The sequence below is a fragment of the Sitophilus oryzae genome, unplaced genomic scaffold (assembly GCF_002938485.1).
Source record: "Sitophilus oryzae breed Bouriz unplaced genomic scaffold, Soryzae_2.0 scaffold_1297_pilon_pilon, whole genome shotgun sequence".
Lineage (NCBI taxonomy): Eukaryota > Metazoa > Arthropoda > Insecta > Coleoptera > Curculionidae > Sitophilus > Sitophilus oryzae.
In genome coordinates, this window is record NW_022145945.1 from 1,689,805 (window position 1) to 1,717,700 (window position 27,896).

Sequence of the window (27,896 nt, forward strand, 5' to 3'; positions counted from 1 at the left end):
TAGTTATTTCTAAATTTGGGATATTTGCAGAAGGGTTTGTGCATTTTTTGTCAAATGTATAAAAAGCACCTAGCATCAGTTGTTCGAATTTAACCTGTACTGGCTATGTTTTTATGATAACTGGCCAGAATTCATCCAAATAACTCTGTTTAGTATTAAACGACATTATGGAGCGTAGACATCTTAACAGAGACGAAATGCTAAGGGCCATGGTTATGCTTGAAGCTGGAATGCGCCAAATCGCCGTAGCTAGAGCATTAAATACAACGCAAAGTGTAATATCGCGATTAAGTGCACGCTACCGTGAAAGTGGTGATGTTGCTGAAAGGCACACAAGGCGACATCGCATTACTACCCCTCAGCAAGATCATTTTTTACAATTAAATGCTCGACGCCGGCCGACTCTTACCGCACCAGAGCTTAGTTTAATTCTCCAGGAAACACATAATGTAACCGTTAGTCCTGACACTGTCCGCAATAGATTAAGAGAGGCCAACTTAAGAAGCAAACGCCCCTGGAGAGTTTAACCCTTAACGAGAGGAAATCGAGAGTTACGATATTTGTGGGCTCAAGATAATGTTCAGTGGTCGAATGAACAATGGGCCAATGTTCTCTTCACGGACGAGTCACGCTTTGGAATTCATCCGGATTCGAGAAGGCTTAGGGAGAGAACCGGGAAATCTTATTAGGTTGGATCATGTTCAGGAAGTGCACCCTTATCAAGGTGGAACAGTTATGGTCTGGGGAGGAGTCCAGTTAGGCCGAAAAACCGATCTCGTTTTTCTTGAAAGGTTTCTAACAGGAATCACATATCGTGATTTAATTCTTGAGCCTGTCGTGTTACCATATGCCAATGATTTTGTGAGAAACTTCATTCTCATGCATGACAATGCACGGCCTCATACAGCCAGAGTGGTAAGTGAGTTTATCAATGCTCATCAATTAAACATCTTACCCTGGCCGGCACAATCTCCTGACTCAACCCAATCGAGCACGTATGGTATGCGGTCCAAAGAAGAATTTTGAGAATGGGTATGCCTCGTGAAACTCGTAGGGATCTGGTTCGGGCCGTGAATGCAGCGTGGCAGGCTGTACCTCAAGAAGAGATCGACAACCTGATCAGGAGCATGGAGAGACGATGTAGGGCTGCGATGAACAGTAGAGGAGGCCATACCCTTTATTAAGTAAAAATGGTTTTATCTTTTTTTTTAATTCACAGTTTAGAATTTAAAAAAATGTGTGTATTTTTTTGAGTTCAATAAAAATGAAGGTAAATTTGAAAAATTCGGTAATTCGCATTTTTATTTCCAATACGTCCTGTAAACTATTTGTTTATTTTAATTTTATTATATCAGAAATGCAAATAATAAAATTACTGACACTGGCTGGATAAAAATGTAATATCCCTAGACTTTTCCGGTGTGTGTATTTGCAAATCGCGATTTTTTAATTATACATGCATGATAATGTATACAAATACAATAAATTTAAAAACTAGGAAAAAGGCTATGAGTATCTATGACAGCAAGAATTTTTACACAAAACAAATGAATTTATTTTGATATTTAGTTTTAAATGCTTAATAGTAACGCGTAAAAAGTAGAGCAACATAATTCATTCCAAAGAAGGGTTTTAGGTTTTAGCAAAAGTAAAGACCAAAATAATTGTGCGAGGTTTATTTTATGTTTTTTTAAACATTTCTATGCTGTCATGCCAAGAGGAATTCCAATTTCAAAAGACTTGAAGCAAAGAGTTGTGAATGCATTCATGGAAGGTAACATACAAGCCGATATTTCAAGACAGTTTGTGTTACCCCGGTACAGTGCAGCTAAAATAATTTCACAGTATAATGACAGGGGATACTTAGAAAAGTTGCCAAAATCGGGAAGGCCAAAGAAAACAACAGTAATGACCGACAGACGCATCAAAAGAATGGCTCAAAATGATCTTGGAAGTCCGCACCTAGAATTATCGCCGAAATTTCAGAAATTACGGTTGGTAACAGTACAAAGAAAATTAGTAGATATATGCAAAGTTATTTAGTAGACGTCCAGCTAAAAAGCCGTTAGTTTCGGAAAGAAATAGAGCAGCAAGGTTGGCATTCGCACGTCGGCATTTAAACTGGACCGTCAATGACTGGAAAAAAGTTCTGTTCAGTGATGAAACGCGCTACAAAATATTCAATTCTGATGGAATGAGACGTGTGAGGCGACCAATCAATACCAGGTTTAATCCTAAATACGTAACACCTACAATTAAACACGGTAACGGCAAAGATATTTGTAAAGGCAGTGTATTTTTATGGGGTTGTTTCTCATGGAATGGGATAGGCCCTATACACTTTATTAATGACACGATGGACCGATTTGTTTATAGGGATATCATGCAGAATGTTATGCTTCCTTATGCAGAATGGGAAATGCCACTGCATTTTATTTTCCAACAGGACAACGATCCAAAACACTCTTCACAAGTTCTTCAACAGTGGTTTGGGGAAAATGACGTTAGAGTGTTGCAATGGTCAGCACAATCCCCAGACCTTAACCCCATTGAAAATCTCTGGGAAGTAGAACGTCGTATTCGTACCCAAATGTTTCCAAATAAACAATCCTTGATAGATAAAATTAATGAAGTTTGGATAAATCCTCCCGAAAATGTCATTCAGAAGCTGATTGCTTCAATGCGGCGCCGTTGTCAGCAAGTTATTAATAATAATGGATATTCTATCAATTACTAATGTATTACTTTCAATTATTATTGATTTTAAATGTGTTAAATATTTTTTGTTGAAATAAGACATCTTTTTTAAGAAAATCTGTTGAATACAATTTGTTGCTCTACTTTTGTCGCATTGATTCTCATCAATTTTTATAATCATTATTATTTACCATTTTTAAACTGATTAAAAGTACACCAAAATTTTGTCAAATATTACTTTTAGTGTAAGGATAGGGTGTCCGTAAACATAGCCGAAAATCACAACCTAATATTTTTTTTATTCAAACATAAATAAAAATGAACTTTGTTGTTCTACTTTTGTCCGATAGTGTAGGTGTTTTCTAATAAATTGATCATACTCGAATATTGTGTCTGCATTCTTAAAATTCCTTTCACACACACAGTTCTTTATTTTACAATTTTGCAACAATTAATTTTAAAACTAAGAGGGCAAATAAATACGCAACTAGCCTTTATTCTCTCGTTGGACATACTATGCCGAAAATGTTTGCATATTTACGTTACTTATTAATAAAAATTTCTTTTATATTTTTAGTTAGTGTCCCTCAGACGCAGAGTAGTGACAAACAGCCGCTTAGCCACAGCGATTCAAAATTGTATTCGAAATCCAAAGACACCACGAGGAACGGTAAGTTAGATCATTATAGAGATTCATATCATATTCATATTCTTGAGATGGCTCTCGGTTTGTACTAATATATGTATGTGGCTTCTAAAACTAGAACACGACCCTATAAGGGAGATGATGCTGAGGTCGTTCCTGATTTACGACAATCCAAACCGGCATTTACCCGATCCTCTGAATCACACGTCACGAGAAAAACTATCAGCTATCGATGTGAGCGTCTACAAGACCTATATTAATCCTGAAGGGCTTAAGAAACATCCAAGAGGCAAGAGAAATGTGGATGAGTCCAAAACGGTAAGAGTAATCATTAAAACGATTCAGTAGTATACGATATTTCTTCATTGTATGCCGAAAACAAAATAATAACTACGGACTCTCGAAACGACTCCTTACTTACATCTTAAGAGTCAAACTAATTAATTTCTTTTATTAGGTAGAGGATGATTATAGTTATGGATTTTTTGGTGCTGCAGACAGCCCTAACAAGTTTTCGATCTTTAAAGCTGGTCAATTGGAACCTAGAGCCAATCAATCTAAAATAGGACAAGAATCTAAAACGTCTCAAAAAGGAGCTTTAACGTATCAACAAGAACCTGAAAGATCTCAACAAGAAGCTTTTAAATATCAACCCGAACCAGGAACGTATCAACAAGGATCTAAAACATCTCAACAAGAAGCTAAAATGTATCAAAAAGAATCTAAAATTTATCAACAAAAATTTACAAGGTCTCAAGAGGCGCCGGACGCGTACCAACAACGGTCTAAAACGTCTCAACAAGAAGCTAAAATGTATCAACCAGAACAAAAAGCTTGTCAACAAGAATGTAAAATGTATCAACAAGAATTTACAACGTCTCAAGAGGCACCGGACGCGCATCAGCAACGGTCTAAAACGTCTCAACAAGAAGCTAAAATGTATCAACCAGAACCGGAAGCTTATCAACAAGAATCTAAAATGTATCAACAAGAATTTATAAGATCTCAAGAGGTGCCGGGCGCGTATCAACAACGGTCTAAAACGTCTCAACAAGAAGCTAAAATGTATCAACAAGAATCTAAAATTTATCAACAAAAATTTACAAGGTACCAAGAGGCACCGAAAGCGCATCAACAAGGGTCTAAAATGTCTCAACAAGAAGCTAAAATGTATCAACCAGAACAAGAAACTTATCAACAAGAATCTAAAATGTATCAACAAGAATTTACAAGGTCTCAAGAGGCACCGGACGCGTATCAACAACGGTCTAAAACGTCTCAACAAGGTAAAATGTATCAACTAGAACCGGAAACATATCAACAAGAATCTACAAGGTCTCAAGAGGCACCGGACGCGTATCAACAACGGTCTAAAACGTCTCAACAACCTAAATTTTATCAAACAGAACCGGAAGCTTATCAACAAGAATCTAAAATTTATCAACAGGAATCTACAAGGTCTCAAGAGGTATCGGACGCGTATCAACAACGGTCTCAAACGTCTCAACAAGAAGCTAAAATGTACCAAACAGAACCGGAAGCATATCAACAAGAATCTACAAGGTCTCAAGAGGTACCGGACGCGTATCAACAACGGTCTAACACGTCTCAACAAGAAGCTAAAATGTATCAAACAGAGCCGGAAGCATATCAACAAGAATCTAAAATTTATCAACAAGAATCTACAAGGTCTCAAGAAGCACCAGACGCGTATCAACAACGGTCTAAAACGTCTCAAGAAGTAAAAATGCATCAAACAGAACCGGAAGCTTATCAACAAGAATCTAAAATGTATCAACAAGAATCTACAAGTTCTCAAGAGGCACCGGATGCGTATCAACAACGGTCTAAAACGTCTCAACAAGCTGAAATGTATCAAACAGAACCGGAAGCTTATCAACAAGAATCTAAAATTTATCAACAAGAATCTACAAGGTCTCAAGAGGCACCGGATGCGTATCAAAAAGGATCTAAAAGTTCTCAACAAGAAGCTAAAATGTATCAACAAGAACCGAAGGCTTCGCGCGTCAATTTCGACGAATCGCGAAACAGGATCGAGGAGGTGGGTAGAGTTATTTCGGAGCCAAGGGCATCAGATGAAAAAAGCCAATTCTGGATTGACGATGCAGCCTTGAGAATCTCAATAATGTTACCTCCAGTCAAACCACTCAGCACTATAAAATGCGCTATTGAGAATTTACAAGGTCTAAGCTCCGTGGCACACTTACCGAAGGACGAACACGTCACGAGTATGAGCACAGTGTCTGTGCCTGGAGAAATAAGCGGTATGAACACTAGGTTCACGATATTGCCTCCCAGAGACCATACTGCTAGTAGTGTCCAGTTAATAGTCAAAGAGAGTTCGGGTTTTATCGCGAAGATGATGGACGATGCCTCGGATAAGGCCTTGCAAGTGATTTCGCAAAAGAGCGCTAGCGAACCGACAGTTCAAAAGGCTGTTAGTTATAAAGATGAAGAAACAATACATTCGACCGGCGATATTCTTAAAACTGTACTAAGTAGTAAACCTGTAAGTCTAAGTGTTACGTCATCTCGAATTATCAAAGCTAAAGCGACTCTTACTGATTCCGTTAAAAACCCTACTGGTTCTGAGTCAAAAAAGGTACGTTATTAACTTTTAACTTTTTCCACTAATTTCAAGGTTCTAAATGAGACTTAAATCTTCATTCAGAACCTCGCAATTAGTGGAATAAATTAGTGGTTTCAATTAGCGTAGAAGTTTGTTCCTTTAATTTCAATGTAAGCAGTCAGAACGTCAAAATTAGTGGTAGACATTTTCAATTAGTAGAAAAAGTTATCATACTTTTAACTTTTCCACTAATTATACTTCAAAATTTGCGAGAAATGTCATTTTGGCCTTTGATTATCTTCCGTCAAGAAAAATTGTGGTTAGAAATCAAAAGTTGATTGTTTTATAAGCTAAATATTAGCACAGTTTAAAGAATATAAATATATCAGTTGGTCCACTCTAAGGAATTCTATTGTTATTTTGACTTCAAAGGCGGCCCGTAACCCTTCGAGATGACAAAAAATTTGTACGTTTACCGGGTGCAGCGGAAGTGCTATTTTATCAGTCAGAACGCTGGCCGTATACGAGGGATCAACCAAAAATACTAAGGAATTTTAATATAGCAAGTAGAAAATTAAAAATAGAGTACTAGTTTTATTGATTAACAGTTTTAGGCGTCTTTAATAATTGATCAATATTTGTTAGTATTTAGTATTAAATATACATTAATTCTTTGTAATATGGAATTGTCAATAGGGTAATTATTATTAATAATTATTATGGAAACCCCATATATGAAAAAGTATACTAAATAAATATAATAAGTTAATTTTTTAATATATATAATAATAACTTGCATATTTCTTAAATTATAGCATGTTTTGCTTTATAGATGTTTGCATTTTACAATTACCTACCCGGAAAGCCCAAATTTTATCGTAAGAAAATAAAAGTACCTTTGCATACAACTTGTGTTGCCATTGTCAATTTTTTTGGAATCTATTCTAAATTTTATGATTATCATGAACAGTAATTATGACTGTTAGTAGTTAATTGTGTAATAAATTTTAGTGTTCGATAAAATTTAGTAAAAACTGAAAAAAAATGACTATGGCAAGACAAGTTGTATCCAAGTACTTTTTATTACCTTTTAATAAAAAGGTAGATAATTCAAGTTAAATGCAAACAGCTAAAAAGCAAAACCTAAAGAAATATGCAAATATAATTTATTACAGTATTTACTACTAATTGAAGAGCACTCGGGAAAAATAATGAAAATACCAAAAAGCTACACCTTTTGGTACCTAAATAAACGGGAATATCGATAACGGCCACATAGAAACAGGCAGTTAAAAATGGGAAAAACGATATAAACTCGGATATAAAAGTCCATGCGTATTTTCAATTAAAAGAAAAACGGTTTCCTGAACATTTATCATTTCTGGATACCCATCGTTTTTCCCATGTGCTCGTCAACTGTTATATTTACTGTTACATAAAATTTAGTAAAAACTCTAAAAAACTTGTCAATAGCAGAAGTTGTATGCACGTATTTTTATTACCTGACGATAAAATTTGGCCTTTCCAGGTAGGTAGTTAAAGTTAAATACAAACATCTAAAAAGTAAAACATGCTATTTAAAAAAATGCAAATATCTTAATTAATAACTTAATATGCACTTTGCAAACCGGTAAATACTGCAAAATCCAAAACATAATAGTAAAGTATCTACTACTACTCTAAAATATCTACTAAAATAATAAACTAATTGTTAAAAATAAATATTTTGTGCATATTTCGAGTAAAATCTTTTCTTAATTTATATGTATATTTTTAAAACCATTTTTTCATAGTTAGGTTTCCATAATTATAATATACTTAATACGTCTAATACTTTAATTATTATATACTTAATATCCTATACTATATAAACACATACCTTCCTTCATCTTTTGGACACCTAAAGAACGAAATATTGTCTGTCATTCTATTTTCACAACCATCCACTGCACATATATTTCTAGTAGACATTTTATTCAAAATTCGAACAAAACAACTAAAACACTATTTTTGGTTCACCCTATGCGTCGGACCGAAAAAAAAACTAAAATAAACTTGGAACGCTGTGTACACATCGAGCAACGGATGTAGACTGATCCAAGTCTACAAGACAGGCGGGGAGCGGCGGGAGGAATTTTGATACGGGCGAAGAGTGGGTCAACTGATGTATTTATATTCTTTAAACTGTGATATTAGGCTTTCTCTATGGATACAACTGACTAAAGCAAGCTGCTGCTAGGAGATTCTGTTAATTTTAATTGTGTTTTTTTAAATATTGTGAATGATCGAAAACTAAAAAGTATAAAGTGTAATTGAAACCCCTAATTTATTCCACTAATTGCGAGGTTCTGAATGGAAGCTTAAATCTACATAATTATAATTATTAAAATTTTAGACTATATCATCTGAAATTGTACAGCCTTCTAGGATAACTGAGAGTGAAGTTCTGTCGCAGGTAATGCTCTTCAATATTAGACTTTAATTAAGGATATGTGTTTTTCAATTTTATTCTGAGTTTCCTTTGACAAATTTGAAATTAAATCTGCGTTTTGTTTAGTTAAAATTGCAATTTTCATTGCAATACAATGCTAAAATCACTAAATAGTAGGACTCAGCATCTTCTCTGGTCTCTACTCAATTATTTTGGGACTAATATTGGGATACTCTATATAATGCAGTACTTCAATTTACAGATATACAGTGATACCGATTCTCAATTCCCCGAAGTATCTGAACCACTTGTACCCGAACGAGAAGTATCACAAGAACAGAAGGAATCTACCGACTATATTTCAACACCTTCTGAGATAACTGTGACCATATCTTATACAGATTCAAATGAAAGGCATGCACCTACAGTCTTTTTTATTTTTAAAAACGCAGAATTACTTTATAGCTAAGAAAAATTACATTTTTTAGTGCAATGGTTGAAATGGATAAAAGATCAAAAGATAAGAGTGATACAGACCCGAAAAAGTTCTTACCCGCCACTGTAAGTGTAGGAAATGAAGGAAAATTGGGTGCGGTAAGTACCAAACCAATGACTAATAAATACAAGGACTAATAACACCCGAGACTAAATTGTTACCATACTTCCAAACAGTGCCGTGGCACATACTTTTCTTAACTTAGCTGCTTGAAGAGATATTTTTTATATTTTTAATAAATGTTTTTACTACGCCTATGGTGTATGCGGTGGTATCATACTAATTAATTACGAAAAAAAAACGTATTAAAATGTTAACAAAAGGTACAAAACTAGTATCGACGTAAGCACATATCAAGTACAGGGTGGACCATTTTGGTTGTTTCTATAGGGTATCTAGGAAACCGTGAGAAATATTCAAATTTTGATACTGCAGTCTCGGGTTCTTTTTTTGAAAAAATTACAATGGCGCAAACGGATCGTGGCTATCTTGATCGGTTTCGAAGCTACGGGGGGATTCTCAAATTTTGTACTTTTTGAAGATGTTCGATAGTTTGTTTATTTCAGCAACCACGGAAAAATGAATTATACATTCTAAAGGTACTTTTCTGTGTAGAATGCAGTGACGTAGTCAGACTTTTTTCGAAAAAAAATATTTTTTGAGATATTAACTATACTTATGTTTTTTTAAATAGAACCGCCTGTATATTTTTAAATTTTCTTATTGAGCTTGGCATGGGCTTCTCAAAAATATATAACATTCTATATTTATTTTCACTATTAAACTCAACATTTCAAATTTTTCTTAAAATATCCACTTAGTAGATAGTAGGCCGCGCCGAGTAACAAAGTAAACGGTTGTCATGGTGATCGGAACATACCTTTGATGGATGCGGGACATTTCATTTCAACAGATTGAAGTGTGTGTATTTTAAATAATAAAAAATGAGTAAATTTGAAAAATTTGAGAAATATGATATGTTTGGTATAGAAATGTTATATTGAGTCTAACAAACATAAGCAAATGGCAGCTGATTTATATTTTGAGCGCTATCCAGAGCGCGAGCAACCAAACCCAGCCATTTTTAAAAGGTTAGAAGATAGTTTAATCAATTTTGGATCTTCAAAAAGTACAAAATTTGAGAATCCCCCTGTAGCTTCGAAACCGATCAAGATAGCCACGATCCGTTTGAGCCATTGTAATTTTTTCAAAAAAAGAACCCGAGACTGCAGTATCAAAGTTTGAATATTTCTCACGGTTTCCTAGATACCCTATAGAAACAATTTTGGTTGTTGGTCCACCCTGTACATATAATATCAGAAAAATAATTGTTGAATTCAATAAGAAACCGCTAAAAAGGTAGAGTGGACTGTTTATTTCCCTATGAAACACGTATTTTACACTTGCACAGTAAAAAGCTGATCAAATTACCATTGTACTAGAGTTTATACAAAGTTCACTACACACAACAAACTATTAAAAATCGCTAAAATTTTCGCGATGACCAGTCGACGACTCATTCGTGACTTCCAAAAAAATAGCGTCTAACATCACAAATTCTGGTGCAGCCCGTAGTCATTGTTGTATTCATTGGTCATTGTACCGTATGATCGAAAAAAACGGAGTCCAGTTGGCTTGGAAATGAACATCAATGACATTCCCCATATAATTTTACATATAAAGTGACAGCGATCTTTATTTCATAGCCATCGCTGACGGCGTATTTTTTGCACCATATGGTACTTGATACACGGAAACTCAAAGAAATGTCACGTTGCCGGTTCCTACGTGCGAGAAAGGGTACAATTGCAGAGTTGCCAGTCCACAGGTTTTATAACATAAATCGAAATGTTATCATTCAACTTGGTTTATGATTTGTTAAGAAATGTTGATCTCTTTTCAATCGAAATATTTTATTTTTTTATAGGGTACTAAAAAATTAGCTCCAAAAAATATGTCGCCGATCAGTAGAGTGCAAGAAAAACTGAAAACTCTCGACACGTCTCTATCTGTACCAGTACTGAATATACCCCCTTCTAAAGAGTCTGAAGGAACTCTACAAAACTTTATTAAGGGACTTACATTAGTAACTACGGATTCTAATACGACAGGTAAATATTAGTCTTAATTTAGAACACAAACATAAAATTAAAAAAAAACACACTACAGTCTGACAAATAGATCTGAAAAAAACTGGGCAAAGGTAAGGGCTACGTAGTTTTTCAATATTTCTCGGATATACCGATTTTGTCATTTTAGAAGTGTGGTCTGGATTTTAACGTGTTAAGGTGCGTCCACAATGCTCGTGATCCTGTTCGCGCTCTTGATTCTGATTGTGCTTGCGCTTCCTGTTTGTCGTGTTTCTCAAGATCTTTCGGATCGCAAGCAACGGCGTCTACATTGCAATGTAGCGCTTGCGTTCGTGCTGTTCGGACATGGATGATACCGAAGTATTTTTAATAGCAGCTGCTAGTGCGATCATTATTGCAAAACGAAGAAGATAAAGAGAAAAAAGGCGTTGTTGGATGTCTAATAATTTCAAAAGTAGATCCCAGCACAGTGAAAGTACATCGCAACATCTACGCGATTTACAAACAGACAGAATGCTTTTTAATAATTTTTATCGTATGTCCGCTACTGACTTTGAAAGATTTATAGACCAGTTTGGGTAATTTATTCAAAGTTTCCAAGCAAAGCATTTCAAAAATAATTCCAGGCGTATGCCAAAATATAAATAAAGTTCTCAAAGATGATATTTTAAGTAGGCAATATAAATATAGAGTTATATTTTATTAAATGTATATTTAATATTATTAATCCAAGAACAAAACACAAATATCTGTAATGCTGAACAAAAAAATAAGAAAAATCATGGTAGTATCATCATACTGCAGTAAATACCGAATCCTCTATGAATGAAACCAAACGAAAAACTAAACAAACAAGGCAAACAGCTCGAGCGCTTCGAACCCCCGCGCCGTAAAGTATGCTCGCATGGCTCCCAAGCGTCTCTTTGATGTACCGCGACAGAGCCGAACAGTCGAAAAAAACAGGCATTTTATGAGATCGCAAGTACGTGGAGCACTGCGAGCGTCGCGAGCCCCGCAACATCCCGTTCCGACTGTTTGCCATGTTTTTCGTGTTGACGCAGCTTTACACGTTAAAATCCAAACCACACTTCTGAAATGACCAAATCGGTAGAACTACTATTATTTTCCGTAAAATGGTCCTTCTAGTATTTACTACATTTTTTGTCTCTTGTAAAAAACGCCACCGCGCATACTTCTTGAGGAGAAAAATATTTTTCCGAAGCTAGCCTCCAAAAAATGATTTTGTCACACCCGAACTTTGACACCCCAAGCTAAGGCGCATAAAATCTATATTCTTTTAATAACCTAGTTGTCACAAATACATATGAAATTTTACGTGGGTATCACAAATTATATATGACAATAAGCTTCATAAAAGTTTTAAAAAAATTATAAAATTTAAATTAATTAATATTTGGGTTTATTTTTGATTGATGCCCTCTAAGGGAGCACTTTTGTATAAAGAATATTTCTTTATACAATTGATTTTCGGGCAATTAATTTATTATGGGGACAGTCCCATTATAGGACAGTCCCATTATATATGTCAGTCCTATTATATATGGGACTGACATATATAATGGGACTATATAGGACAGTACCAGGACAGTCCCATTATATATGTCCACGGAATATTGGAACTCCCTGTAGATCTGCTTTGGAAAAATAAATTCAACAATTTTTTTTTCTCAAAAACTATGCTATGTGGCGTTTTTTTACAAGAGACAAGAAATGTAGTATACAGGGTTGTTCACCACATACGCCACGGAGTATTGTAGCTAAACGATTAGATTTTTACAAATTTTAAGTTTTGGGTTCGTTGAAGGACTATTAGAGCTACAATTTAGAAATAATTTTACAAGATACAGAGTGTCCCAAATAAGTAAAAAATGTATAGTTGTATTTTTTTTAATGGAACACCCTGTATATTATTCTATTTTTAGATTCTACGATTGAAATAAAGGTAAATTTTATTAAGGTTTATCACACTTAAACCTTACCGTTTTTTAAATGTTTTCAATTTTGTGAAATTGCAGTAAAAATTTTAAGGCTTCATTTCTCCAAGGGTATCAAAGTTTTTAATACTAAATATTTACTGAAGTTTATTTATTGATCAGTTATTGTGTTGCAATAATAAAAATTATACTACCTTATACAGAGTATATAAAATTTTATTTTAAATAATTACTAGCTTTAAACGGCAATAACTTGTTTAATTTAAATGGAACGCCCTGTATATTTTAGGAGAATCAGATGCATAATTTAATTGTCTATCAAATTGTATTATACCACTTTTTACCTATCCCTTCAAGTTTTCGTAAAAAAATGCATTTTCTTATAATTTATAATTCATCAATAATATACCCTGGAATACTGACATTTTAGATTATTTTTAAAGATGTACCAAATTTTTAAAGAAATTTAGAAAATAAAGAAAATTTTTGTTTATTTCATTAAAAAATAAAAAAAACTGTTTAAATATTTGTTAAAGAGGACCAATTAATATGATTCCCGTATTCAAACTACATTAATTGACTGTTTGCGTTGATTAATAATAATTGCTCCAAAAACTAAAAAACTGAATATTTTTGTGTATTAGACAGTGTGGTAAAAAGTAACACCTTAAAAATGATATTTAATTTTTTGACAAAGGCTTATTTATAACAACAGAGACGTTCATTTTCATAACTTATTATTATATTGATTTCTGACTCAAATCCACATTTATTTATAATAATTTATTAACGAACACAATTAAGTATGTAATTAATTAGTATATGGGCGGAAATACTGGTGGTATGTTTAAGTAATGGTATACTCTTTTATAAAGATTTAAATAGTTTTCTTTTTGCATACAAATTGGCTAGTAATATTATCGTTTTGCTAAAAACGATAATATTACTAGCCTGTACATTTTGTACATTTGTTATTTTAAAAACAATCTAAAATGTCAATATTCCATGGATATATTGATAAATGAGGTCTAAATTATAAGAAAATGCATTTTGCTTGAAGGGATAGGTAGTGGTATGGTGATGGGCTGAAATATGCATCTATTCTCCTAATACAGGGTATTCCATTTAAATTAAACAAGTTATTGCCGTTTAAAGCTAGTAATTATTTAAAATAAAATTTTAGACACTCTGTATAAGGTAGTATAATTTTTATTATTGCAACACAATAACTGATCAATAAATAAACTTCAGTAAATATTTAGTATTAAAAACTTTGATACCCTTGGAGAAGTGAAGCCTTAAAATTTTGACTGCAATTTCACAAAATTGTAAATATTTCAAAAACGGTATGGTTTAAGTGTAATAAACCTTTATCAAATTTACCTTTATTTGAGTCGTAGAAACTAAAAATGTAATAATATACAGAGTGTTCTACTTAAAAAAATACAACTTTGATATTTTTTATTTATTTGGGACGCTCTGTATCTTGTAAAAATATTTTAAAATTGTAGCTCTAATAGTCCTTCAACGAACCCAAAACTTACAATTTGTAAAAATCTAATCGTTTAGCTACAATACTCCGTGTCGTATGTGGTGAACAACCCTGTGTATTAGAGGGACCATTTTATAAAAAGAAAATCTGTCGTAAATGGAGTTGGAAAATATTTATACTAAAATTTATGTAGGGGTGGGGGTAGTTTTCACCCTTCTTGTAATTTTTAAATAATTGCACCCTATACTATTGTATACTATACTATTATTATATTATTATTGTATACCCTATACTAATTGCAACTTATACTTTTAAATAATTGCACCCTATACTATATAACAGAAGCATTAAATATTAAATACTATATCCACGTTTCAGGACAGTCCCAAAATCTTGATGTGAAATCTTCAAAAAATGACAAGAATGTCAATTATTGCTTTGTTGAAGGACCTAGCTCTCCACCACTGAGTCTACAATTTAGTCCTCTACAATTGGCGAAAAATGGTAGGTATAATAACAATAACTATATACAGTCGCATTTAGTGTTGTAATGAACATGAACGGTAACCGCGGGACTGCGTGAAATTACAGAGCCGGAAAGTTCTGATTTCTGCCGCACCGAGCACTGGTGTTGAATTTTTAAAAATCAACTGTAATAATGCATCAAACCTATAAACATTTTTTAAAGTGATTCTTTATTTTTGATGACGGTAACATAATTTCATTTTATAGGTAGATATAAGGACGAGGAAAACTTATTTGCTCCAACTATTTCATTGTTGCCCACCCCATCTCAGCAAACTTACACCAAGCACGACACTCACAGTATAAGAGATAAAGAAATTCAAAGGTTAAGATTGTTGGCCATAGCAAGAAATCGGTTGAGACGATTCTCACCAGACACATCCAACAGGTAAATGATTAAAATATACTAAAATAGTGCTTAAATAACAACATAATTCTGTTGAACAATGCGAACTCACCTGAGTAAATAATTCCTATTCATTTTTCAGTGATACCATCACGACCAATTCACTGTCCGAAGGCGAAATACGTTGCAAGCACAGCGTGAGCAACGGGGAGCTGCATTTATGTAATACCAGGCCCATTAAATCAGTGAGACTGAAAAGAAATATTCTAACTAATAAGTATGATTTGCTTTCGAGCAGAAAATGGAGGCATTTCGATTTTTGCGACCCCACAGTAACTATAGAAGAGAGAAGGAACCATTTTAACAATTGGGTTACTTACTATATCAAGCAACAGGAACGTATAAACGATAGTAGTAATTCGAGTTATAGTAATAATAAATAAATCACGTCACATAAGGAAGCCCGTCTTTTTTTGCTCTGAAAAACCTTTTTAAAATTGGCGTTAAAAAAAATGAAGTTAGGCGACGCTTTCGCCATCTATCGTAAGGAAAATGGAATACCAGAAATTCAAAGATAACAGTTTGTGTTCATTTTCCCTACCTCTACATCTCTGGTATAGCTCCTTAAAATCCCAATGAATATGCAACCAATCATTCATTTCGCAAAAAAATAAGTTCTGTGTTGTCAAAAACAGTCAAAAGTAAATGAATAAATTTGGGCCATGAGAGAGGAGTGATTTTTTCGGCCTCGTTAGCAATTTAGGGGACAAAAATGCTAAAATAAAAGATTTTGTTTAAACTTTTGAATTTTATGATTTCGACAAACCAAGTTTTGGTATGTTGCGCCATCTGTTGTGTTTTTTCACCAACAGCGCCCCGTAACCCTGTCGGTAAAACAGATACATTTGAATGCAGATTAGAGAGAAATAAACAAGAATGCAAAATCGACTGTTCGAAGAAAAAACATGGCCGCGACACCTGTGACAGCTTGACAGTAAAAATATTTTTAAAAAACGACCGAGAAAAAGTTCTTAAAATATAATTAAAGCGAACGCTTCTTATCGTTAGATTTTCGTGCGGCGACCGTTCAAAGTCTACCCTCGTTCCCGTACGCGTTCTGTCAGTGAAAATATGTGAAAAAGTGCTGAAAATTCGTATATCCGATAGTGTTGTTTTCGTGACCACCTGGCTTACTGCGATCGGGCCCCATTCTTTTACGAATTATGGACACCCAGCATTTTGCAACCAATTATTCAAGGTCTCTAGCATTAAATTGGTAAATAAAAGTCCAAGAGTTACATCATTTATTCTTGATTTATTTGTCTCTTGTTTGATAAGAATTTGGTTATCAAAACAAATATTAGGGTAGGAGGCCTTTTCATTACACTTTGATATTGTTTTTTTGATCACCAAACACACCTACTTGATCATCTGAACGATGATATTGTTTTTAGATTCTTTAGAGCCTAAATTATGTAGTAAATAATAAACATTAACATCCGTAATTTTAGAAATTACGAGTAAGCAATTTTTTCTAATGTTTTCCACACCAAACATCTTGAGATAATTATTTATTAACAATCCTCTTATTTTAATCTGTTTTAAGAATTCTGTAAATCCAGCAATCAAAAGATAGATGAAAATTGAGAGAGTTTCGCATAAAGAAATTGAGATAATATGTAATGTGTACTAATTAAGATAAACACATAGTAAGTGTGATAATTGGCTTTTTGTTTAAAGAAATTTTTAGGGTTAAATGGTTTTTTCCTTGTCTTAAACATTTTATTTGTGAGAAATGATCTAGAACAGGCTAGGTATATTTGTTATGAAATTTTTACTACCTATCTCTTTTAAAGCATAGGTACCTATAATATTTTAATTATTGGAAATATTTTATAATACTTAGTGCTCTTTGCAAATATACCGTACTATCGAAAAAAAACGGTGTCAAAGACGGCTGGGTAGTGGAAGAAATCAACGTGGTTTTAACTCACCCTGTATCTATATACCAAGTCATTTCACCTCTTTTAGAACGAGTAGTGCTAAAGAAGACAATGTTATCAAATACTTTCTTTAAAAAAAAAACAAAAACGAGTTGCTATTTTACAAAATTGAAAGAGATTTAAATATGTAGCAAATTTAATTTAAAAATAGTAGGTAATATTTCTAATTTCACTCAATTGTACCGATTTGGGATTTCTGAAATTTTATGACAATTCCAGACAACAAAGAAATATACCGTATGTATGTCAAGTCGGCCTGTAACTGGAAAATCCATGACATTTATATTTAATTTGACATATAAAACGACAGCGAGAGATCTTCATTTTCAAGCCAACTGGACGCCGTTTTTTTTCGATCATATGGTACCTCTATATGCAAAATATAAAAGACAACCCTCGTAGAACCTACTGAATACTAAGGTACTTACATAGTGTGGTCTTGTATAATTATAACAATAAATACAGTTTTTATAGCAATTGGTACGTACCTATTATGTGCCTATTATTACAAAATGACATATTTAGTTAGCCAGTGCAATTAATTGGATTAATTGCATTAATTTCTCGTTTTCAGCTCCATGTTTTTGTTAAAAATACATTTTTAGCACATTATTTTACATTGCACTGATATTTTGAAGGTTGTTTTCAATGTTATAACGTCCTTTGGTTTTAATATCATGATAAAAATATAAATATTTTGAAATTACTTTAGTACACACATAATAATCTTGAAGTTTGATTAATTTTTCATATTCTTACTTGCATAATAATTGCATATAACAATTAGGAATTTGTTCATTTTAATTTAAATTTATGAATATTAAGAAAAAAATGAAATTTTTTCCTCTAGAGTCTATGGAATGTCTGATTAAATTCTTGCTTGCATTCCGGCGTGTTATGCAATCGATTAGGGATAAAATTAAATCGATTATATATTTAATTAACTGGTAATTAAATGATTGATTGATTTATTAATAATAACCGCGAAACAATAGGGTTTTGTTGTGTCTGTTAGTCAAGGAATTTGTTTTCCATCTAAAGAATTTCCTATTACGTATGTTGTTTTTGAATGAAAAGAGATATATAGGTAATCATTTTTTTACGGATGTTTATCTGATAATGGAGAAATATTCTTATTTCTGATATTGTGATTATAGTTTACAATATTTAATTATAAACTCCCCGGCACAAAATTCCGCCACCCTAAAATTTTTACCAAGTTTGATGTTTCATAACTTTTTAATTTGTAATCCGATTTTTATAATTATGAGGTTTGTTCCAACCAGCATTTCGGGATCGTTTCGAAATCGTACTCGAATCAGTTTTCTTGCACTTTGTTAGCGTGCAAAAAGTATCAACCTCGGAAGGCTTTGTGGATTGTTTTCGAAACTGTCAAAAGTGTCAAGCGTGCGTGTATTAATCGGTTTTTTGTTTTTGTTTAGAATTTCATAACATAACCCTATTATTTTTGTTTGCAATTTGCAATTAATTATTATTCTTGAAATGAAGAATCAGAATCCAGTAATATGTTGTTTCAACTGTATACTCACTAACTCGCTTACCTATCCTCTCTTTTATGATGCTGTTATGCGTAGTTTCCTGTTATTTCATTGCAGTGGTAGAATCATTGAACGTTATTTTATAAATAAAAAATTAATTAAAATTTCCGAACGATTTACTCCACACAAACTCACAAGCAAAAATATAACGGACACGTAAGGCACCAGTGATTGACAGTGCACCAATAATTGACACTTTAAGATATATATTACCAAAATAAGATTAATCGGTCGTTCGCAAGGCATCTTTAGTAAGAAAACTATATTTATATGATGTTTGGCAACATTGTACCAGCTATGACAGACGTCAGCTGATATTTTAGGTTATTACAACGTGGCGAAAGTTTGTGATGCCGGTAGTTTATGAAAATTTTGTTTCATTTGTTAAGGTAAGGTAAAACAAACATAATTTTTTTTGCCATATATAATTTATGTTTAACTTTTTCTGTGTGTTTGACAGTACTATTTATGCATGATTAAAACGTTTTTTAATGTGTTTTTATTAGTAAGAACGCATTATTTGATGTTAGCGTGGGTGTCAATAACTGGATCATGATATTTATATGTATCCCAATTATTGACACTTTATGTCAATTACTGGAAATATAATGAACTTATAACGCTCATAGTAAAAATTTAGAATTTTAGGCAACAGCCACATCCCTGAATAAGAGATTCAAAAAATACATGCTTCCAGTTATTGACACAAGTGTCAATTATTGGTACATCAGATGTCAGTTATTGGTAATTGATATGTTGCAGACGTTATGGCGCCCAAGAAAAACTATTCTAAAGAGCAGATGGCTGAAGCTCTTGCAGCTGTAGCAAGAGGTGTGCCTGTGGCTACAGCAGCTAAGACGTACTCTGTACCAAGAGTGACCTTGTATTATAAGTCGTCAGGAAAGTTACCAGTAGAATGCCGTTCCAGGTAGAAAATGGTTCAATTCGTTTTTAAAAAGGCACCCTAAATTAAGCAACAGAGTTGCACAAAACTTAACTCCCGCACGGGAAAACGTTAAGGAGGGGCAAATTAGGCAATGGTTCGAAGAAATCAAAGATTACCTGGAATCTAAGGAGTTATTCGATATCACTAATGATGCAACGCGTGTTTTTAATTGTGACGAGAGCGCGTTTTTCCTTCAGCCCAAAGGTGATAAGGTATTGGCAAAGAAGGGAGACAAAAACATCTATAATGCTGGAACCAACGATGACAAAGAGAACCTAACGGTCTTAGTGACCGCAAACGCCGCCGGAGTGCTTGCCCCCCCTATGGTCGTTTTTAAATACGAACGTATTCCAAGTCACATTGCACATAGTATCGATAAGAGCTGGGGAATAGGACGTTCTGAGAGTGGCTGGATGTGCGGTCAAACGTTCTTTGAGTATATTACCAATATATTTCTTCCTTGGCTGATTGACAATAAAATTAAAAGGCCCATATTAATGTTTGTTGACGGTCATGTGTCACACATGACATTTCAGCTGTCCCGTTTCTGTTCAGAAAATGGTATTGAACTTTTGAATTTGAACCCAAACTCAACACATTTAATTCAACCAACGGACGTTTCCGTATTCAAGCCACTTAAGGCGTTTTGGAAAAAATGTGTGAGAGAGTGACACATCGACCATCATGGTGACAAGCTAAGGAAAGAAAATTTTGGGTCGATATTTGAAAAGGCCCTAAATTTAGTTACCTTCCAATCCATACAAAATGGATTTAAAGCGTGTGGATTGTCACCTTTTAATGTAGAAAATGTAAAGTTTTCAAAAATTTTCAATTATTCCAAGGAGAATTTGAATTCATTACCAACACTTCATAACACAAGCATTGGATTGGAAGCCTAGAAAAGTACATCCTGAAAGAAACATTAGCTGCTTTTAGAGCCAGCGAAGAGGACTGGACTGGAGCTGTAAAAGATGCATCTCTTTTTGCCATATGGAAAGTAATGAGAGACAGAAAAGAGCCTGGACAAGAGTCATCAGAAGATGAGAACAAGGTGGAAAACCAGGAAAATGGACAACAACCTAATTTGCTAGAGAATCCTGATGATATTGCGGAACTAGAACCTGAATACTCTGGCCTTAATTTACAAGAGTATCCTAATGTCGCGGAACCACAACCTGGCTGTTCTGCACATAATCCTGTGACACCACCAAAAATTATTCTACATTCTGTTGAGAGTTTGACATCATCATCAGCTTCATACATCAAATATCCATTTGGGTCCCCTTTAAGTTTATCAGTTCTGAAACAAAATGTCCCGACGCCCTTCAAAAAGGCCCTCTTTTGGCCAGAAGAAACCAAATCAGAAAATAAGAAGCGAAAGAAAGAAAAAATTCCAGCGGCTGTCACCTCAAAGACTTGGCAGGAGTATCATAACAAGAAAGAAATGGAGAAAAAGCAAAAACGAGAAGAAAAAGAAAAAAGAGCGGAAGAAAGAAAGCGTAAAAAAGATATAAAGATGACGGCAAAGAGACCAGTTAAAAAGAAAAAGAATTCATACTCTGAAAGTTCATCTGATGACAATGAGGAATGGGAGGAGAGTGGTGACAGCATGGATGATGTTGAGTCAGAAGGAGAAAAGGGTGATTTTGAATGTGAAAAGGAGAATAATGCGAAATCAGACGAAAGGAAGTTATCCTTTAATGACATCCAAATAGGAGATTATGTATTGGCCAAGTTTTTAGGAGGTAAAAGAAAAACATTCTTTTATAGGTATATCTGTATAGTGCGAAAGATTTATAGCAAGGATGATATTGAAGTTGTTTCTCTAAAATCAACAAGTGACAAATCATCCTTTAAAATAATGGAAAATGATATATCTACGATAAAATTTGAAGACGTCATCGAAAAACTGGATCAACCAGAACTTCAAAACATCGGTGATAGAATCAAATACACGTTTCCAAAAAAAGGTGGACATCTTTGAAACCTCTTAGCTTTAATAAATTAAGTATTATCCTGTTAAATCTGTATTGAAATTAAAGTATATCTGTCTAAAATTGGTGTGTCAATAATTAAAACCTGTCAATTATTGGGGTGTCAGTAATTGGATAATATGTGTCAATTATTGGTATTCCAAGAATACATTACATTTCCATAAGAGAGTCTAATTGTGTCAATTACTGGTGCCTTTACCTTATTCGAATTCGTAAAAAATAACCAAGAGAGAAGCATCAGCCGAACGCCGGACTAGAATCAGCTGTTAAAAATCGATAATCCCTGCCAATATGCTTTAATGCGCAAGTCATCCCAAACAGTTCTCAATTTGGACCATGTACCGAAATTACCGTTCTGAAATCGTCACTAAACGATCCTAAGGTAGGTTGGTACGCAAATAGGATCGTCCAATAAATCTCGGTTGGAACATATTTGAATTACTGCGCACGAGCGTGATCGTTCGATGACGGTTCTGTGGCGGGTTGGAACAAACCTATGGTATTAGTTTGTAGATAAATTTGTTGGCATTCTTTTTTAGTATTTTAATGGCTTATATATTTCGGTTAGGTGGGTTTATATCGGGGTAAATCAAAACCTCGTTTTTTACAATGATAATGGAATTATCCTATTATCTCTATTCTTTTATGAGCTACACATTTTTAAATAAAGTACTGATATTTTTACAATCTTGAATTTGTTGAAAATGGAGCTCTCAATGCCCACCGTTATATTGAGGCATTTTGTACATTTGTTGCTTTAAAAACAATCTAAAATGTCAATATTCCATGGATATATTGATAAATGAGGTCTAAATTAAAAGAAAATGCATTTTCTACGAAAACTTGAAGGGATAGGTAAAAAATGGTATAATACAATTTGATAGACAATTTAATTATGCATCTGATTCTCCTAAAATATACAGGGCATTCCATTTAAATTAAAGAAGTTATTGCCGTTTGAAGCTAATAATTATTTAAAATAAATTTTTAGACACTCTGTATAAGGTAGTATTATTTTTATTATTGCAACACAATAACTGATCAATAAATAAACTTCATTAAATATTTAGTATTAAAAACATTGATACCCTGGAGAAATGAAGCTTTAAAATTTTTACTGCAATTTCACAAAATTGAAAATATTTCAAAAACGGTAAGGTTTAAGTATAATAAACCTTAATCAAATTTACCTTTATTTTAATCGTAGAAACTAAAAATGTAATAATATACAGGGTGTTCCATTTAAAAAAATACAACTTTGATATTTTTTATTTATTTGGTACACTCTGTATCTTGTAAAAATATTTTTAAATTGTAGCTCTAATAGTCCTTCAACGAACCCCAAACTTACAATTTGTAAAAATATCATCGTTTAGCCACAATACTCCGTGTCGTATGTGGTGAACAACCCTGTAGATAATGAATGGTACAGAACCCTTCGTGTGCGAGTCCGACTCGCACTTGACCAATTTTTTCTCATATTTTCTCCTTTTTCTTTTGCAGACCTAGCCGCTGTCTCGGCCACACCGGATGCCTCCGTTGGCGGGCGCCCCCCTGCCCGTCCGCCAGCAGCTGAGGCGCATGGAGCGCGCGACGGCCGTCATGGCGGCGATGGCGGGGCGTCGCCAGCGCCACTCGCGCACCCCACCCCCTCACGTCGTCGCCCCGCCGCCCAGCGCCAATTCCCTGCCTCCCTCCACCGCGTCGTCGTCGTGCTGCGACTCGCCGCCCGACTCTGCGCAGCTCAGCCGCCTGTGCACTGCGCTGTACGACTACGCGCCCAAGGGCGAGGACGAGCTGAGTTTGAAGAAGGGGCAGATCGTGGAGGTGCTGAGTAAGGACGCGCGGATATCGGGGGACGAGGGCTGGTGGACGGGGAAGGTCGGAGAAAAGGTGAGTTGTTATTTAAATGATTGAAGTTAGATGTTAAGACCGTTTTACATTTGTACACGGGGGGTGATATTGGAGGATTTTAAAGGGAAACACCCTTTTCTATAGGAGACAAACGAAAACTAATATCCGTGTCTGGAGCTCAATTTTTTCAAAAACGTGATGGTAAAAACCGCGCATCGATATCTGTTACCGTTTCGGAGTTATGGGGTGTTTTTCAAAAATGTGCATTTTTAACAAATCGCTGTAACTTTTTTGCTATGGAAAATTTTGTATTTTTATGAAAACATTTCCAAAGCACCTTTTTACGTAGAATATAATTGTTTAAGTAAGTATATATTTTTTTAAAATTATTAATTTAAAAATTATCAACAAACAAATTTTCGATTTTTTATATGAGACACCCTGTATATTTTTAATTCATTGAAAATAATTTAAAATTACCTTTCCAAAAATATAGAATACTCGATATTTTGCTCGATTCCTCTTCGAGATATAGAGTTTTTAAAAATTCGCCCACTTGGAATAAGTACATAGGCTTTGAACGGCGCGGCACCGGCTTTAATGAACAAGAATTCTAACTGTGAGCAGCAATTAAAACGAAAATGATATTTGCAATGAGAGATGCAGAATTTTATAACAATTTAAACTATATTTAACAACATCAACACATTTAAACTATATCTAATAACAATAAAAATAAATAGCAAACCAAGACATGAGTTTTTGCTACAGGTGTTCGACATGTCAACCGTCTTCTATTATGGACAGACTGGACCGTTTTTGAACACTTCTCGCGGAATTCATTATCTCAGTGGGGGTTAAAGGTACCCTCGCATAATCGCTAAGTACTTCTAATTCTTGTCTAGATTATACGGGCAATTTAAAAATAAGAACCTTCATTCTTTCGCAAAGATAAAAATCCAAAGGCGCTAAGTCCGGCGGCCTCGACGGCCAACGGCTGGGATTTTGATTAGCTATTCAATTATTCTCGAAATTGGCTGCAAAAATTTGCTGATGGCGATGCCTCGTCTTGCTGAAAAAAATATGTTTTCGAGTTTCATTAGGGACAGATCATCAAAAAGGGGTCCAGAGCTTACTAGCTACATGTGGTCTAACTATTTTCGAAAGGTAATTTAAAGTTCTTTTCAGCTAAATAAGAATATACAGGGTGTACCAAATAAAAAATCAATTTTTCTGTTGATAACTCTTAAATTATTAATTTTAAAAACTATATACTTAAACTATTAAATTCTACGTAAAAAGGTGCTTTGGAAATGTTTTCATGAAAATACAAAATTTTCCATAGCACAAAAGTTACAGCGATTTGTTAAAAATGCACATTGAAAAACACTCACGAAAAACTTTTTAATAAGAGTAACAACTTTAACTCTACATATATGTTTCGGCTTGTTAGGCCTTTTTCAAGAGTTTTTTAAGAACTAATCGTCTAACTACACTGTAACTATATATATATTTGCTATGGGGGTGGGTTCAGAGAGTTTACAATAGGGGTAATAAAAAATGTGTTTAGAAATCCTTGTTGGTCGTTAACATTATTTTCGTTTTTAACAGATTTTAGTATTACTATTACTTAACAGATTTTAGTGTAATACTAAAATCTGTTAAAAACGAAAATAATGTTAACGACCAACAAGGATTTCTAAACACATTTTTTATTACCCCTATTGTAAACTCTCTGAACCCACCCCCATAACAAATATATATATATAGTTAGTGTAGTTAGACGATTAGTTCTTAAAAAACTCTTGAAAAAGGCCTAACAAGCCGAAACATATATGTAGAGTTAAAGTTACTCTTATTAAAACTTTTTTGAAATATCTAAAAGCGTGCTTTATTAAAATACTAATATTAAATTCTACGTAAAAAGGTGCTTTGGAAATGTTTTCATGAAAATACAAAATTTTCCATAGCACAAAAGTTACAGCGATTTGTTAAAAATGCACATTGAAAAACACTCCGAAACTGTAACAGGTATGGATATGCGCTTTTCACCATTTTGTTTTTTATCTAATATAGAAAAGGGCGTATCCCTTTAAAAGCGTCCAGTTTGACTCACCTTGTACAGTGTTTTCTCATTTTATTCATCTCAAGTTTTGCCATCAACAAATTTAATAGTGGGAGGAAATTATTAAAATACTTATTATAACATTGGTGTTCAGTACTACCTAGGTATAGCAAAATCTACAGTACGTCTGCTGGATCTGTGTCTATAAAAGGAATGCTGACAAAAAACATTTAAATAAACAGCAACGTCGACTTGACGAGTACGTCACCGCAAATCGCTCCGCCCACTAATTTTATTGGCTACTTGCAAATTTGTTGAATTTTTATTGAAGGGACGCGTTGTCTAATTTTTTGCGGAAAACATCGAGAGAATATCGTTTCCCCTCTCACGGATACCCCGTAGCTACAGAACGGACAGACGTACTGTAAAAAATAGCGATTTTAACATAATTACGAAAAAAAAATCTTTTTTAAAGAGTTTTAACACCTGTATGTATCTTTAAAACAAAAGACATTAGACACATTTAGGACAAAAGACACATTAGTTTCATAAGGGATTATTATTATCAGTCCAAAATAAAAGATGATTTATGTAAAGGCTGATAAAAGATAGATGATAGAAAAAAAAACAGCATCAAAGACGGCTGGGGAATTACAATCGATGATCATTTTGGCGAGGTCAATCTGTAGACGTCATTTTCTAAAAATTGACATAAAACTTGTCAAAAAGCATCACTAATTATAGAACGATTATAAAAGGATAGAACGTTTCCCGACACACAAATTATTTCCAAAAAAATATTTTTTTTTCGAATTTTAAACTACCTCATTTAAAAATCATTTTTACTCAATGCGAAAATAAATTAATTAAAAACCTTCTTAAGGCCAACTGGCAGTAAGCACCGTCAAAAAAAATAAAGAATAGTATAGGCCAAGAAAATGACGTCTAGGGTTTGACTTCGCCGAAATTATCACCGAGCCGTCTTTGACGCCGTTTTTTTTCCGATCATATGTTATAACAAACTAGCCGGAAAAAAACGGCGTAATTTTTTTTCTGGTCTACGGTATTTAAATGAATTTATGTATAACCACTATCAGTAAAGTTGCATAGATGTCACCAATGTATTTAACCAATAATAGACTTATTGGAAATGTTATAAAAAAATTCTTGAAAAAATACACACGAAGAGAATCAACTATTCTTGAGAAACATCGTGACATACTGCACAAAATCACGATTTCGAATTACATCTACATTTTTAGTCTATTTCATTGCGTAATATGCTATTGTTAGCTATTTACTTCTATTATCTGATTATTTTTATGTCTTTTGTTTAGGTTGGGATCTTCCCATCGAACTTCGTAGCCCCTTACGACGACATCAACACTGTCGATTCCATTTTCACTCAAGTCAATCTGGTCAAAATCGATTTCAACGAACTCAAGCTGGAAGAGGTTATAGGTGTCGGCGGCTTTTGTAAGGTAAGACCATAGAGAAAGTTAATAGTTTACAGAGTGGTAAATCGCGTGGTAAAATATTGGGAGATTGCGCTTTTGGCGCCCTCTAGTTGGCTACAGGAACGAACTATGAAAGAGCGGGAGATTTAAATTATTATTATACTTATTATTTTTAAGGCAATTAAAACTAAGAGTGCCCTTAACCAAAAACAGTGAAATAAATGGAGATACCTACACCAAATTTTATATTATCATGATATTAAAGGATATAAATTCAGCATTTATAATCCTTTTACACCTTTTTATTCAAAGTCTTACACGCTAATATAAAATTTGACTATCTCCATTTATTTCACTATTTTTGGTTAAGGGCACTCTTAATTTTAATTTTCCTTTTTTTATAGGAAAACGATTAAATGGGAAGAATTGAATGGGAATGGAAACAATGACCAATTATTGTATTTTGTGTTAATTTATAATACCCCTACTCTACTAAATATCTAGCTACATTGTACTTACAGTTAAATAGCTACATTGTACTAGTTATATCCATATTTACAGTTTTATGATGGCTATTATTTTATTTCAACGTGCTACCAATTGATTCGCTCCGACTTGAGTACTTACTATACCTCGAGATGGCTCCAGGAATTATTTATCTTTACAGGCCTAGAATATGAAGATTCACAGTAGAATTTTTGGTTTTACTACCTATTAGAAACAAACCTACCCCCCTACATCAAGGGACAT

At 33.8% G+C, this 27,896-nt stretch overlaps 2 protein-coding genes across 5 annotated transcripts in view; both read left to right on the forward strand.

The window, feature by feature from the left end:
* Positions 1-15,723, forward strand: part of LOC115874530 — a 243,296-nt gene extending 227,573 nt beyond the window's left edge. Inside the window, exons 9-18 of the mRNA XM_030889699.1 lie at positions 3,275-3,367; positions 3,462-3,661; positions 3,801-5,966; positions 8,329-8,388; positions 8,627-8,778; positions 8,853-8,958; positions 10,788-10,971; positions 14,776-14,901; positions 15,130-15,310; positions 15,411-15,723. Of these exons, the coding sequence (XP_030745559.1) occupies positions 3,275-3,367; positions 3,462-3,661; positions 3,801-5,966; positions 8,329-8,388; positions 8,627-8,778; positions 8,853-8,958; positions 10,788-10,971; positions 14,776-14,901; positions 15,130-15,310; positions 15,411-15,711 (3,569 nt within the window). The 3' untranslated portion in view covers positions 15,712-15,723. The remainder of the gene's footprint in view (positions 1-3,274; positions 3,368-3,461; positions 3,662-3,800; positions 5,967-8,328; positions 8,389-8,626; positions 8,779-8,852; positions 8,959-10,787; positions 10,972-14,775; positions 14,902-15,129; positions 15,311-15,410) is intronic.
* Positions 15,724-16,214: 491 nt separating this feature from the next.
* LOC115874532 (mitogen-activated protein kinase kinase kinase 11-like) overlaps positions 16,215-27,896 on the forward strand; it is a 70,645-nt gene continuing 58,963 nt past the window's right edge. For 3 of the 4 annotated variants that reach the window (XM_030889701.1, XM_030889703.1, XM_030889704.1), the window contains exons 1-3: positions 16,215-16,544; positions 23,274-23,663; positions 27,027-27,170. In XM_030889701.1, the coding sequence (XP_030745561.1) occupies positions 23,301-23,663; positions 27,027-27,170 (507 nt within the window). In that variant the 5' untranslated portion in view covers positions 16,215-16,544; positions 23,274-23,300. The remainder of the gene's footprint in view (positions 16,545-23,273; positions 23,664-27,026; positions 27,171-27,896) is intronic. The other variant, XM_030889702.1, reaches the window with a different exon arrangement.